Source organism: Periplaneta americana, chromosome 7 (assembly GCF_040183065.1).
Source record: "Periplaneta americana isolate PAMFEO1 chromosome 7, P.americana_PAMFEO1_priV1, whole genome shotgun sequence".
In the NCBI taxonomy this organism is placed as follows: Eukaryota; Metazoa; Arthropoda; class Insecta; order Blattodea; family Blattidae; genus Periplaneta; species Periplaneta americana.
In genome coordinates this window covers 20,892,568-20,908,585 of record NC_091123.1, presented here as the reverse complement: position 1 = coordinate 20,908,585, position 16,018 = coordinate 20,892,568, and the positions used below count along the sequence as shown (strand labels likewise).

The 16,018-nt window shown below is 33.8% G+C and overlaps 1 protein-coding gene across 1 annotated transcript; it reads left to right on the top strand.

The window, feature by feature from the left end:
* The first annotated feature begins 134 nt into the window (after positions 1 to 134).
* LOC138702961 (nurim homolog) lies at positions 135 to 15,564 on the top strand. Its single transcript, XM_069830398.1, has 6 exons — positions 135 to 303; positions 1,857 to 2,026; positions 4,880 to 5,047; positions 7,277 to 7,410; positions 11,015 to 11,205; positions 13,439 to 15,564. Exons 1-5 carry the CDS (start codon positions 135 to 137, stop codon positions 11,154 to 11,156), a joined length of 783 nt encoding a protein of 260 aa, XP_069686499.1. The 3' UTR covers positions 11,157 to 11,205; positions 13,439 to 15,564.
* Positions 15,565 to 16,018: the final 454 nt, after the last annotated feature.

Sequence of the window (16,018 nt, the reverse complement as noted above, 5' to 3'; positions counted from 1 at the left end):
GTATACAAACCAAGATGAGGTCAAGGCATGTATTGTAAATAAAGTGATGACTGCTGTGGACAACTATGTAGGAGGTCGCAGTTGCTAAATATGGGAAGTTATACGTGAAAAAAGATCGAGAGTGAACAATTTCAATGGCGCAAGTTACATCAATAGTAAAAATGGTTTACAATACCATATTCAAAGCGCTTTTAGTGTTAATCTCAGCCTGTGGAATGATATTTGCATTTGTAACAGGAGGATATTTAATTCAATTTCTTTCCTCTATTGCATCGTCCTCTGTGGATGTTTCGAAACCTGGTGGTAATGTTCATTTCTTTACAAATTCTTTATTCTATCCATATGAAATTCTTGAGATTTTTCAGAAAGATAAAGTTTGTTAAAGCAAATGTGGATGAATAGGCTATCTTGTATGTGTTGGATTTTTGCATAAATTCGAATCTTAAGAATGAATGATAGAAACTTACTTACAGATGGCTTTTAAGGAACCCGCCGCCCTCGCATAAGCTCGCCATCGGTCCTAATGCTGTGCAGGATTGATTAATTAATTAATAGAAACTGCTACTTATAATTATTGTATTAGAGATTGATTATTGTAGGATCATAAGCATGACATTTGTAATCACGTCATGTCAGGCACATGTAAAAAACATAACGAATTTGTATTACGTAATGTAGTCGGAGAAAAATCATGCTTCAGCCATGGTGTTAATTTTAATGCTGTAACTTTTGATAAATCATTCGAATAGGCTATTGAACTTATGACAGATTGACCTAGTAGATGTAAAATGTAGGCTAATCAAATCGGAATGATATTTTCTTATTCTCTTCGAGTTAGGCCACTTTGACAGTTCTCCAGAAGAGCTACACCAAAGGAGGCACATGCTCACCAGAGTCTATGAAGAGTTGATACATCGCTTACATTTGTGCATTCAGCAGAACGAAAAACATACACCATAATTTGTCAACAATTGAAACTGTTTTTACATTTATGTGTTTTAATAAAGGTTTAAAATACTAACCATTCATTCGTTTAATAGGTCTGGGAGCGAGGGGAGGGGGTGTTTGTTTCCAAATCGACTGTACGGCACCAGGAAGGGTTCTTTCTCGTGAGGATGAAAATCATTTAAAAAAATTATCCAAAATAGTTCATTTTTCGATAAACTCGTTACTTATGAAAGGCCCTGTACTTTATATATAAACTTGTGTAACAATTAAACATTTATTTCCCTTGTAATATTACAACTTGCAAAAAAATTGCATTTTTAAACGTGTACCATTAAATATTAGAGATGGATTTAGATATGCAATGTACAAAATATTTGAGAAACAATGGCCTTTTCAAATATGTTCTAGGTTGGGCAAATAGTTTGGAAATTACAAGCATATAATTATACAAATAAAGGTGCTTGCAGCTTTTTAATAATAATAATAATAATAATAATAATAATAATAATAATAGCTTTAATTATAGATAGTATCATGGTTGTACTTGATAACGATTTACTTCCTTAAAGAATTAACTTAACAAAAACATATAACCTATATGTCAATATGTACCAGAACCATTGGTTTCACTGCTACCTTTTTTATTTGTATTAGTTGTAATATTGAGTGACTTTTGAAGACACACTTTTGTGACAATCTTGTGGGTCACATGGTGGAAGTCGGTAGTGTAGTAGCAGGCAGTTATTTGTGCTGCTTAGCAGTAAGGTTTTAAATACGGTGGACTGTATAATTAAGTAAAAAGTGCAAAGCATAGCAACTTGAATATTTCTTTCCTGTCAAATTGATATACCAGAAGAAATAGTGTTTCTTTTTTAGCTATATTTTTAATTTAGGCCTATTTATTGCAGGAGCTACATCCACACTATGGGCCATGACAGTAAATCTGTCACTACTTTGCATTTTTATGTTTCAACATTCTGTAATGGCAAAGCCTTTGTTCAAGAGGGCACTTTATTCTTCTGGGTTCCAAGTTGTTGAGAGAAGCATTTATGTCATTGCAACTTCATTGGCCTTGCAGGCAAGTTCATTTGACAAACCTTTCGATATGTGTGTAAGGCTTGAGTCTTTATTGCATGGAAATCATTTATGGATATTTTCCACATGCAGAATATGTGATACTATACACTGAAATAGTCGGCCTGGGTAGCGTAGCCAGTATAGCACTGGCCTTCTGTGCTCGAGGTTGTGGGTTTGATCCCAGCCCTGGTCGATGGCATTTACATACATACATACATACATACATGTTCTGCCCATGGGCGTCTTTCACTGCAAACCCAGCTTTCTCCAATCTTTCCTATTTTCTGCCTTCCTCTTAGTCTCCGCATATGATCCACATATCTTAATGTCGTCTATCATCTGATATCTTCTTCTGCCCCGAACTCTTCTCTCGTTCACCATTCCTTCCAGTGCATCCTTCAGTAGGCAGTTTCTTCTCAGTCAGTGACCCAACAATTCCTTTTTCTCTTTCTGATCAGTTTCAGCATCATAATTTCTTCACCCACATTTTCCAACACAACTTCATTTCTTATTCTGTCTGTTCACTTCACACGCTTCATTCTTCTCCATATCCACATTTCAAATGCTTCTATTCACTTCTCTCCACTTTGTCGTAATGTCCACGTTTCTGTCCTATCAATGCCACATTCCATACAAAGCACTTCACTAGTCTCTTCTTTAGTTCTTTTTCCAGAGGTCTGCAGAAGATGCTCCACAGTGGCAACTTCATATGCAACAATCCATCTACCACCTGACACACAACTAGGGTTGCCAACCTTCCTATATTTCCCAGGATCTCCCTATTTAGCACTAACTTTAACAGTCTCCCGACTCCCGTATTTTTCTTCTCTTCCAGCATTTTTTCTCCCTAATTTATGCTCTATTTGAAACACTAAATTTTTTAATGATCGAAGGTGATCTATGTTATGGATTTTGTTGTATCGACTTTTGCGAAAAGGACACGTGTTACAAATTTAATGTTTTGAGATATTCAAGAAAAACATAATAGCAGGTAGGAAACTTAAAATTGGAACTTGATATTCTTGTTACATGAAGTTAGCTACAAATGTGACTGATATAAGTTATAATTTACTCATATTAGTATTCTATTGGTCGTCCATTAAGTTGCAGTTTCCATGAAAAAACCGATTTTGACAAAAATGTAACATGTGTCCTTTTTGCAAAAGTCGATTCAGTTGTTCCAGAGATGCACTGAAATGAGCAATCTCTGTAGAAGGTAATACTTGCCAGAAATAGTTTGAAGGCTCACCAGTTTAAAATCAAACAATGTTAGAGTTAGAAATTCAGAAAAAGGAAAAAGTAGTGATTTGTGTTGTAAGCATACAGGCAGTGAAGCTCATGCAGAGAGTGTTTTCTCTTATGAACAGTAAGTGAACAGATGTTCGAAATAGGAGCACGAAACATTTAATGAAATCAGAACTGCAAATCACAGTCAACTTCAACTACTCATGCAGAGAATGTTTACAATTTGTTTGAAACTATTACTTGACGTAAAATGTCTCAAAATACACGTAATTTAAGCCTAACTGAATTCAATAATTTGTCAGTTTTCTATGTGAAATATTGCAGATTGCTGAGTCTCCCGTAATTTCTTCAAAAAGAGTTGGCAACCCTACACACAACACATCAACGTTCACTGAGACTTTCTGTAGTCCCTGTGCAAGAAGCAGGCCAATGGCATGGAAGAATGTTTACTTAATGAAGTGATAGACTTCCAGTGAACGTTGCAGTATAGCAATAATTCAAACTACACCTTTTCCAGTTGTATTTCAGAAAATATCAATTGTATTTCAGATTAGCCAATTCAATTTCAGATAGTATAAATTGTACTTCAGATTTGTCAATTGTATTTCAGAAGTTACGGTTGGCACCTTATTCTCCCATGTTAAATCCAGTCGAGATCATTTGGTGTAAAGTGAAGATGTAGGCCTACATAAAAACCCATCTTGGAATTACTGACGTCACAGCTCCTGGTGTTGTAGGCTAATTTACCTACTGTAGAGAGTAAAATTGATGAAGTAACACACATAATATTGTTGGTGGTGATTGTGCTCATGCAGTACAGCACAGTACAATTCATCAAGGTGCAGCTTTAGCTATGGGGAATATGCCTGTCAGACGCTAAAATGCAATAAAGTTGAGGATTTTTTAAATATATGAGGATAATAGTCTGCAGTAGCCCAACACAGCCTAGAAACTGGTCACAAGATAGATTTCGGCGCCACCACCATCTTGGACAAGACATCAGGTTACTGGGACTTAGTTATCAAGGAAGCCATCGAAATCCAGCTAGATGGCAATAATTTCAACAGAGACGGGGGTCTACAGCTGAGTACGGCATGGAAACCTGCCATCAATACGCTTAGACCACCAGCACACGGCAGACAGTCGGGACCAGCAAGTAGCTCCTGATTGGCTGCCGTGTCCACCAACCAGAATGCGCCTGGCAGTCGGGACTAGGAACTAGCTCCTGATTGGCCCGCAGCAGGAAGCCCTACCATTGCATATATACCGGCTAGACGTGGTCCCACATCACTTCGTCCCTGAAGAAGATGGCAGAGCTAGCCGTTGAAAGCTTGGAAGCTAATCTCCAACTCACCTGGCTGAGAACCCGAGAAGAGTTATTCTAATCATGGCCTAAATGATGATACTATCTGAAATTGAATTGACAAATCTGAAATACAATTGATAATTTCTGAAATTAAATTGACTAATTTGAAATACATTTGATAATTTCTGAAATACAATTGGAAAAGGTGTAGAAAAAATATTAAGACTACAACACACTTCTCTCTTAACTTCTTTGTGCCCATGTCCAAGTAGCTTGGCTAATGTAAACTTTCCCGAATTGCAGTGTGTGATGCTGTACTGGCACCCAATTCCGTGGATAAATCTCTGGAATGTGGACACAAGTGGGACTGTGTTATGGTCAGTGTTCACAGCGGCACACTGCTTTGCCTGGTGTATCATATACTCTGGAAGCCTCATGATGGATATAGCAGAGCTGCTCGGCATAAAGCAGGTGAGAACAACTTCAAACATTGTATGGTGATCTTTTTACTATTGAAGGCTGAAAAGATTGCCAGTTCAAGAGAAAGAGTTGTGTAAGGAGAGTAAGCTCATCGCTTATGACAGTGTATTTCCAATAAATTTTTCAATGATAGCCTACCTAACTAGGGTTTCTATTAAAGAAAAAATTGAATTAAATATAAATATTCTTTTAGAATTGATTAGGAGGCCGATTATTAAACCTTAGTTGGGATGGCTGTCAAATATCTATGGCCCATGGTATTGTGAGGATCACGTAAGAGTATTGTATTGTATTTATTAACATTCCATGGTATTCATACATGCTTACAGCTAGAATATGGAACAAGTCACAAAACTTAATACTATTATAAAATCTTAATTTATAGTCACAGTCTAGATGAAATATATATAGACGAGATTTACAATATAGTCTACTAGTACAACACAAAGTTTTAGTATCAATTTCATGAAGTGTTATTGAATGTCATGAATTCACCTACAGAATAGAAGGTGTGAGAAATTACGTACTTCTTTAATTTGGCCCTAAATAATTTTATGTTTTGAGTTTCATTTTTTATATCGTAGGGAGGCTATTAAAAATGTTTACTGCCATATAATGCACTCCTTTTTGATAGCACGATAGACTTGCCGATGGAGTATGAAAGTCATTTTTTGACGTGTATTTATGCTATGAACTATTGAATTAGTTACAAAGTTTTCACGATTACATACGAGGAAGATTATTAATGAAAAGGTATACTGACAAGCCATGGGCATTATTTGTAGTTTTTTAAAAATAGCCCTACACGTTTCCCTAGATTTGGCACCTACTATTATTCTAATTACTCTTTTTTGTAATAGAAATGTATTGTTACTATCTGTGGAATTTCCCCAGAATATTATTCCAAAACTCATTACCGAGTGGAAGTATGCAAAGTATATTGTTTTTAAGGTATTGATATTTACTATCTTTTGCATAGATCTAATAGCAAAACGAGCTGAATTTAGTTTGGGGGTAATTTCTTTAATATGATTTTTCCAATTTAACACATTATCGATTTTTAAGCCAAGAAATTTGGTTGTTGTAGGGATCTATTATTAATTATTGTGCTAGAAATTTGCGACGTTGAATTTGGACAGGATTTAAATTGAATTATGTTAGTTTTGTTACAATTTAATACTAATTTATTGACTGAGAACCAGTCACATGGGCTATTTTAAAGAGAATTTCCTCTGTTGAGGATTGGTTCCTGAGAGGCTAATTTGGCCGTCTCTTTAGTGTTACCAACTAATACCAGATATCACCAAAAGTGTAAAATTACAATGCCATGTACTGTAATAATAATAATAATAATAATAATAATAATAATAATAAAAATAATAATAATATAGGGTTAACAATAACGATGACTTGTTTATTTACTTATATACCACAGTTCATCTTTATGTTGGGAGGTGTTTTCTAAATGGTTCAATAATTTGTGAAAGAGTAGGCCTATATTTTTCTCCTGGACCTCTTGCACATCATGTTGGTAATTAGTATTAGTGTGATTTAATATAAAATTATATTTTGTCTGACAACATGAAATTCATTGCTTTGCTTTGACAGAACAGTTTACGATTCACGAGACCTAAGCTAAAAATGTATTTGCTACACATCAGTTGAAATATAAAGTAGCTGTAAAAATGTCTGTTAACAGTTAATATCTAGGAATTAAATGTTACTGCTAGTAAATATTAGGCACAAGAAAACATTTTCTACATTGTAATTAACAAAAAATGGAAACGATTTTTTACCAAGCATTTTAAATATTTTTAGTAGGTTATTTTTTGACGCTGTATCAACTACTAGGTTATTTAGCATTGGAATTGGTGATAGTGAGATGGTATTTGACGAGATGAGACCAATTTGCTGTAGATTACCTGACATTCGCCTTACTGTTGGGAAAAACCCATCCAGATAATTAAAGTTGTAATAAGCAAACGTGTATGAACTAAAAAATATCTGTAATTAAAAAAAAAAAAAAAGCGAAATTTACTACTGTGTATATATATATGTACGTGAATTCTTTGCTTGTTTTTAGGTCCTCTACCAGTTTCCCAAAGATTTCCCACATATTAGTTAACATCCTGTACATTCCTCTTTTTCCTTCGTCATTTATTAATGTCATAACTGATGTACTGTATATGACACTAGTAATATGTATTGATAATTCTGTAGGTTTTCTACTACTTGCGTGGTCTACCTGATCCCGTTACTTACAAATCCAGAGAGCTGCAGAGATTCTATCTTCATATGCGTCATCCAAGCTTCACAGGATTCTTAATCTTGTTCTGGGTGTACCCGCTTATGAGGCAAGTATTATCTTCTGTTATTTTCTTGTATATGGACTTCATAATTTTGTCTGTAACACACTGTTAGCCAAATGGCTACAGCATCAGCTTCCCACACTAGTAACCCAAGTTAGAATCCCAGCAAGCCTAAGTGAAATTTGTGGTGGACAAAGACAGTGCTTAGTGGTATGATTTTGCGGACTACTCTCGTTTTTCTACTGGAATTCTACCATTGCTCCATTAATCATCATTATCGACATGTGATTCTATGTACTTCGCTTCCCATGGTGCATTGGGGCAATGTCTACAGCAACATAAAGAACCACATCTTCAGCACATCACCAATAACTCCAACACATTCCAATCTTCAATAGAGGAAATTCTCTTCAAAATATGTGACTGGTTCTCAGTCAATAAATTGGTATTAAATTGTAACAAAACTAACATAATTCAATTTAAATCCTGTGCAAATTCAACCTCGCAAATTTCTAGTGCAATAATTAACAACAGATCCCTATTAGAAACAATGACAACCAAATTTCTTGGCTTAAAAATCGATAATGTGTTAAATTGGAAAAATCATATTAAAGAAATTACCCCCAAACTAAATTCACCTTGTTTTGCTATTACATCTATGCAAAAGATAGTAAATATCAATACCTTAAAAACAATATACTTTGTATACTTCCACTCGGTAATTAGTTTTGGAATAATATTCTGGGGAAATTCCACAGATAGTAACAGTATATTTCTATTACAAAAAAGAGTAATTAGAATAATAGTAGGTGCCAAATCTAGGGAATCATGTAGGACTATTTTAAAAAAACTACAAATAATGCCCATGGCTTGTCAGTATATCTTTTCATTAATAATCTTCCTCGTATGTAATCGTGAAAACTTTGTAACTAATTCAACAGTTCATAGCATAAATACACGTCAAAAAATGACTTTCATACTCCATCGGCAAGTCTATCGTGCTAAAAAAGGAGTGCATTATATGGCAGTAAAAATTTTTAATAGCCTCCCTATCGATATAAAAAATGAAACTCAAAACATAAAATTATTTAGGGCCAAATTAAAGAAGTACCTAATTTCTCACGCCTTCTATTCTGTAGGTGAATTCATGACATTCAATAACACTTCATGAAATTGATACTAAAACTATGTGTTGTACTAGTAGACTATATTGTAAATCTCATCTGTATATATATTTCATCTAGACTGTGACTATAAATTAAGACTTTATAATAGTATTAAGTTTTTTGACTTGTTCCATATTCTAGCTGTAAAGCAATGTATGAATACCATGGAATGTTAATAAATACAATACAATACTGTATAGGTATTCATACAGTAAGGAAACTTCACCACCTTTTCTGCCAGACAGACATGTGCATGCATACAGCTAGCAATCCAAGCGGCAAGTAACTAACACTACTGGGGGAGCTCGGCTGTTTATATGTTATTGTGATGATACAGGAGCAAAAGATTTATTAGAAGAATGAAGGTTTCGAAGGAACCGTATTGTTCAGGCTTTAAATTGCGGCAACAACAAAGGACGAAACCCAGAATTGCATTTTTTTTGCCTTTTCCAAAGATATTTAAAAAATATATATGCATAGGTATTTTAGTTAGCCCTACTGGCTTACACTTGACATGTGTTCTTAACTTTCTTAAAGTTTCAGATTTTTATCTTTTTATTTCGTTTGATTGTTAAGTTAAATTCTGCTATAATGATTTCAGATGTAAAAAATTGGTTATAAATATTCGGCGAGAGAACGTGCTAAAATAAAAGACAATATATTTGAGTGCAAATTGCTATCCATGCATAGAACACTTCCAGAACAGCCAGTTTATGAATTTCAGTAAGAACTTGTTAATTAAAACTGCTATAACTGAACAAGATGGCCCAGACGGTAACGTTTGAGACTTGCATTCGCGAGGTCCTGGGTTCGAACACCATAGCCTGCCAATCTGACTAGTTTTTTTTTTTTTTTTTTTTTTTTGTTTTTCATGTCACTAAGCCAAATAATGTCGGATTGCAAATTTACATTACATTATTTATCACTGCCTTGATCACCAATATCATACATATTAAAACAAAATCCAAATCAGTTAGGTATATGAACACAAACGATCTATAACACATGACAATAGAAACAAATCTCAATAGTTTACTGTTATACCCAAAGATCCTATACTATACACGTAATGTGACATTGGTGTTAAAGCTTGTATAAATCATTGCTTATAAAAAGAACTAAACTGCTGTTCCGACAGTATTCTTGGGTCTTCTCTATATTCTAATCTTTTCTGCTTAACATCGGAAATAAAGTCTTTCCTATCACTGCACTCTATACTATATTTACATTTCACAATTGGAGCATTGAATATGAAGCTTTTATGAGTTCTTAAAAATCCTAAACTTTTGCTTGTCTAAAGTTCCAAAGCTCTCAGGTGTTTTTAAAAAGTGCGAATTACAATTTTTGTCAATTATCGGTAAAATCACGGTATAGGTATCTTATATATTATTTTTTGTTGATGATTGTTTAATTGAATTTATTGTATAATAATGATATTTCTATTCTACTGACGCATCATTTTTTATTTTTAATAAAATCGTTATGTTAACCTCCCAACGAATCATTTTGGAGTCATTAAACTTGTAATAATAGGTTCTGCCCAATCCAAATTATTTTGCCACTAGGTGGCAGGCAGTGCTCACCGCTGTTAACATTATCTGTATATACAAAGTCACCAACTACTACTTAACGGTTACTCGCGCATAAACATTGATTGGGCAAGGAGTGTAAGCAGCCATAGTATGTGATCCAGCAGGCACTGGTTATGAAGAAGGTTTCCCTAGCTACAAGTTTCTGTGTTGGAATTCTAACTTTCAAGGCCTAACAACAATTGCTGTAAATACAACAAAAAAACACGATCATACAAAAAATATATTACTTGTGTTGTATAGTTTATTGAGTTATTTTAAACATGGATTCATCTTCAGATAGTGAAACTATTGAATTACCAGTTCCAAATAAGAAACGAAAGTTGCAAAGCAAATTTAATAGTAAATGGTTAAAATATGTTCATGGTTAAAATATATGGGTATATAGTGCTCACTGTATTGTGGGTCCTTCGTATTTTAGTGTTTCTCATGGAGACGAAAATGACATAAAAACACGCGATCACTGTTTTGCAGAAAGTGACTAGAAATCATAATATAAAATTTTGATAATTTCTTAAGTTAGGTTCTGATATGCCGATTTCGCTCGAAAAATACCAGGAAACCCACAGGAGAATTTGAATACCTGGGAAAAACCCCTATTTTGCTTAGCACTGAACTACTGGGATGGTTCTATCTGTCTAAATGTGAAGTTAGTCTTTATATTACTAAAATTAATTCCATGGCATTTGACTGAAGATGCAAGAATGTGAGAGAAATCCATAAAATACAGAAGACAGAATATCAGAATAAAATGATGTGTAGCAAGGGAGTGATGGCAAACCTATCACGAGAAAAGGGAAATGTTTAGTGATTTTAGTGTATGAGTTTTGAAGCTTATGTTATTCATTTGAATATATAGCTGACTCTGTGTGTTTCATATTCTCTTCCTTTCAGTCTTGACCGAGCGTTGTTGGCAGGACTGTGGACTCTGTACATGATAGTGGCATGGAATGTTGACCAATTCGATTACCAATACCAGAGTCACCAGCTGAGGAAAAAACAGTATGAAATGGTCCATAGCAAAGTGATGTATTAATAACCACACAGAAATTAATCTGCACAATCACGGACCTGTATGCACTGAGGTTTAGTATTGTTTGTGACTTATCTTTGTATATCAAGTGAGACTTAAATAGCTTTGCTAAGTGGAATTCTTATTTATTGATGAAGTGCGTCTAATTTCCTGAAGTTTCAGTTTGTAACAGACATCTCTGTACACATTTTTTTTTTCTTTGGACAGTTCTAAATCATTTTTCATTGTTTGAAATGACGTGCATGAATTTTTTAAACGAGATTGAATATTTTTTCAGAAAACGTAAATAACAGCAACATGTTTTTTTTATACATATTATAAGTTCACTTAATACTTTTTGTACAAAATAATGACAAGAAAGGTGACTGCAAAGATTATCATATCAATATTTGTTACATATGGTTTTATTTTTAAACCACTACACCGAATTTTCTCCTATGTTATCGAGATGTAGAGATGGATAAGATCCACATATAGAGACCTGCCAAGCTCTTCAAACATACTATGATCTTATAACAAAATACTGGGAAGCACGAAGGATAATGGCTTCATTGCCAAATCAAGATCGGTACATACAATACTGTTTAAAATCTTTTATATATGTACCCTATACATGAAAATTGTTAAATAGGAAATATGCATAACTCTCAGTTTTAACTTAAAAAAATCATTGAACTTGAAAATCACAAAATAGAATTAGTAAAAAAAGAAAAGTATCTCTTTCCAGTATTCAAAAGAATATCATTCTAGTTAAAGGTTAAATTTAACTGTATTTAAAAATTCATTTAAATAACACAAATCTTACAATAATTCTGCAAGTGTACACAAGACTCAAGATGCAATAATTCTGCATTGATATGTTTAGCTATTATGGTCGTGGAAATAGTTACTCTGTTCAGGGAAATCTGATGACATGGTAGGAAATATAGTGAGATAATCCGTACACAGTTAGACTGGTGCACACAGAATCAGACACGATGTTTTGCTTTATGGGTTTCACAACGCCTGGCGGCAGCGTAACCCTGTCTGTTCGCAGTGTGGGTTTGGAAAATTGGCCTAACCTAGAAAATGGCGTCAATGAATGAGAACTGTCTGTATCAGAAATTTTATTATATTTGTTTATTATTTCGTAAGGATGCCTAATATGCCTAAAAATCTATACAATTGGAAGTGTCTTCATATTAAATATGGTACTACTAATGTAGTGCACAAACGTCATTTTCTATGAATAATTTCAAGGGAAAAATTGTTCCAAGGACGAGTATCGAACTGGGACCTTTGACTGAACAAGCCAATGCTCTACCAACTGAGCTACTGAGGAACTATACCAGACCCGACTCAATTATTCCCCTTATATCCACATATCTCAAGTGGGTTGACAGAACATCAGAGCCCAGCACTGTGTGCACTGTCAACCCACTTGAGGTATGTGGTGGATATAATGGGAATAATTGATCCGGGGTCTGGTATGGTTCCTGGGTAGCTCAGACGATAGAGCATTGGCGGTTTAGCCGAAGGTCCCTGATACCTGACCTTGGAATAATTTTTCCCTTGAAATTATTCAAGTCAGCTTTACAGGGAGTTATACCTGAAAGCCAGATTTGTATGTCATTTTGTATGTTTATGACTACTTCACAAGCCACAATAATGAGAAATATATTAAATCAGTAATAAGTGATAGTATAGAGCAGAGAAGTAGGTAGACTTACTACAAATTATTATTATTAATTATTATTCACCTGGTGCTTTCATCTCATTTGCAATTTCCTCCCACATTTTAGAAACCACATTGTCGTGATATTGTTTCAAAGATTGTACAGAATGTATCTTTCCTTTACTAAAACAGCTAGGCCTAATTTATCCGCATTGAGCTCTATTATGAATAATGTGCACTACACAACAGTAGTGTATGTAGATAGTGGAAGTGTGCAATCGTGGACATTGCTATTGATATATGCACATTATGCTGCAGTCATCAGACAATCGACTCGCGACCAAGTTCAAGCAGTCATTGAATGTTGTCTCGCCATGTCTGATTCTGTATGCACCCATCATAAGAAATCATTGGAAGATAAGTACTATCAGACAAAATGTTGTGTGATGCCACATCTCATTCTGTGTGCACCCAGCCTTAATGCTTCCAGTTTACTGTTGCACTATTTTCAGTGTTAAGATAATCATTGACAATATTAATTAGTACAGTAGCTAAACACTGAAAGTTACTGAACAGAAATGTTTATAAATATATATGTGTGACTTTTTCAAGTTATAATTAATATTTTCAGATTTGGCTGTACTAAGAATGCACACTGGTATATGTACAAGGATCGAAGAGGAACACCAACATTAGTTTTTAAGTAATCATCTTTATTCGGGGTAGAAGTTTGATCTCTGATTAACACTTTAGTAGTAGTAATAATAATAATAATAATAATAGCTGAAGAAATTAGGCAAAAATGGAAAATAAAAACAATTGACTTCGGAGGCCTGAAGTCCTTGACTCTTTAATATGGATAAATATCCACGGCATCTGTGCTTTATGACGTGAGGATTAATATTACGTTTAGAATATAAGAGTGAGAAATTACAAAAATATGCAATAACATTTTAAAATGGAAATTTAGGAGTCATTCTATTAAGCCTTCAAGATCTATCACATGCATTCATTGATAATTTAAGTTACGAACATAATTTCATGAACTCTTTTCCAGAAATTTGTCATTTTATAGCTATTTTATAGCTGAAATTTCTGCTATTCCAAATCCGGAAGTATCTTACGCTAGATACCTGTTATATATGAGGCAATTCCTGAATGAATTGTGGACTATCAATCTTATTAAATATATATTTATACCTCATATATTGATAGCCATTTATAATCTGTGAGAATTTCGATATAATAATAATAATAATCATCATCATCATCCACAGGATGTATTAGATCTGTTGATTTGTTCTGTCATCCCTACTGCCATTCAATGCCAATTGTCTGTAAAGGTGGGAGCCTTAACCTCTCACTACCTCATGGGATTGACTTTACATTATGAAATATGAAATTCATTCTTGGTTATATGTATACTTTTAACATTGTCTATCATTAGTGATAAATTAATAACTTTTATAATTTCATTGTGTTAAATAATGAAACTATTATGGTACTCTACATTAGTCACTAGTTTTGGCTGGAACTTTACACATCTTCAAACTTGTAGTTAAGTTTAACATTGTCACTAGAAACAGGAAATCTTTTTTTCGTTAATTGCATTGTACACATCGTCAGTCGTGAAAATCTTGATCCCTTAATGCTAGCAGGTATGCTTTAGAATATTAAATTTCATATTTTGCCTATCACTAGATATAACTTTTAATAGTTCCAATACATTGGCAATATTAAGTCGTATGGGGAAAAACCCAACATTTTTCCTCCAAACCAATGTGAAAATCTAAAATGTCATATATTTATACTTTGTTCTCAATTAATGGATTCGTGTATTTTTTAATCAAAATGAATAAAACTGTCACGATTGGTTGTTTACAAATCTGGATGTGATATATTGCTGATGGTAAATGCTAGATCCCTGTTATAATATAGTTTGGAATTTTTTACGTTTGCCAGTACACCTGCAATGTAATTTGATGCCTGATCTCATCATTCTATCTTGTTACGGCTGTGGTTCTTCCAGTGGACTCTACATGAACTGGGAAATATGTTCATGAATAGAAAATAAAGATGATACCGGTACTTCTTAATACATGTGTCCAGCTATAAGCTGATTACACAATGTCCACTCTAAATCAAATATGCAATTAAAATAAAGATGATAATATATACCATTTTGTTGAAAAACGTCATTTTTCGAGCAAAGCTTTCTCAAAAGAAATGTAAAGTTCCTTTTCTGTTACCGTAATATTATACTTTTAACATCAAAAGTCTTTATGGTCTCTGAGAAAGAGAGACCAGATTCTCTGCAAATAGTTGCTTAGAGTCATTCGGTGTAGGGTATGAGTAAACATTTTTTCATATTTAAATCACGTTTAGTATGAAAATCTTAATGTTTTGTTAACATAACTGACAAAAAGTGCATTAACATCGCAGTTTCCTAAAACATCTTCCTTTTTTTTTTTTTTTCATTATATAAGTACAATGTTGTAATGTAACTGCAAAGAGCTAGACTCTGCAGAACACCCACCCTATTGGATTATTAAATCAGAGGTCACAACAAACATGGGACTGTTATATGAAAATATTTGAAACACTGCCAAATGCTATTTATTATTCCACTAACAGATATTTTTATATAGTTTTTTGTGTATTAGCATTAAATGCATTTATAACATAATTTGTACAGCTATAATTCCAATGAAATTTGTCATTATAATGACATTAAACATTTTTTGTCACATTGCTTTCTTCCAGTCTTTCATTTCAGAGGAATAGAAGGCCAAAACATTCCAGAAGTTACTATATTCCTTTCTCCTATTCCATTATTTTTAATTTACCTTTAAGGTATGAAGATCGTCCAGAAAATAAGAATTGATTGTTTGATCGTAAATAATAAAAAAAAATCTAAAAAGAAAAGGTTTCGTAATACATATATAATAGCCACGTCACTGTTATTTCCGGCAGCCAGTCATGTTGCAGTCGACTACATTGAAATGTGCACGTCTTGTCATTTGCCGCTGATGACGTTATGCAGTTCCACTGCTGCCATAACAGCTGTTAATATATATTGTCCTCCTCGACAAGCAAGCATGCATGTATATAGAATGTGCAACAATGTGGCCATTCAAGATGTAAATAAAATGGAAGAGCCACACCGGAAATAACAACAAGACAGCTATAGTTGACACGTAATCTTCATCTT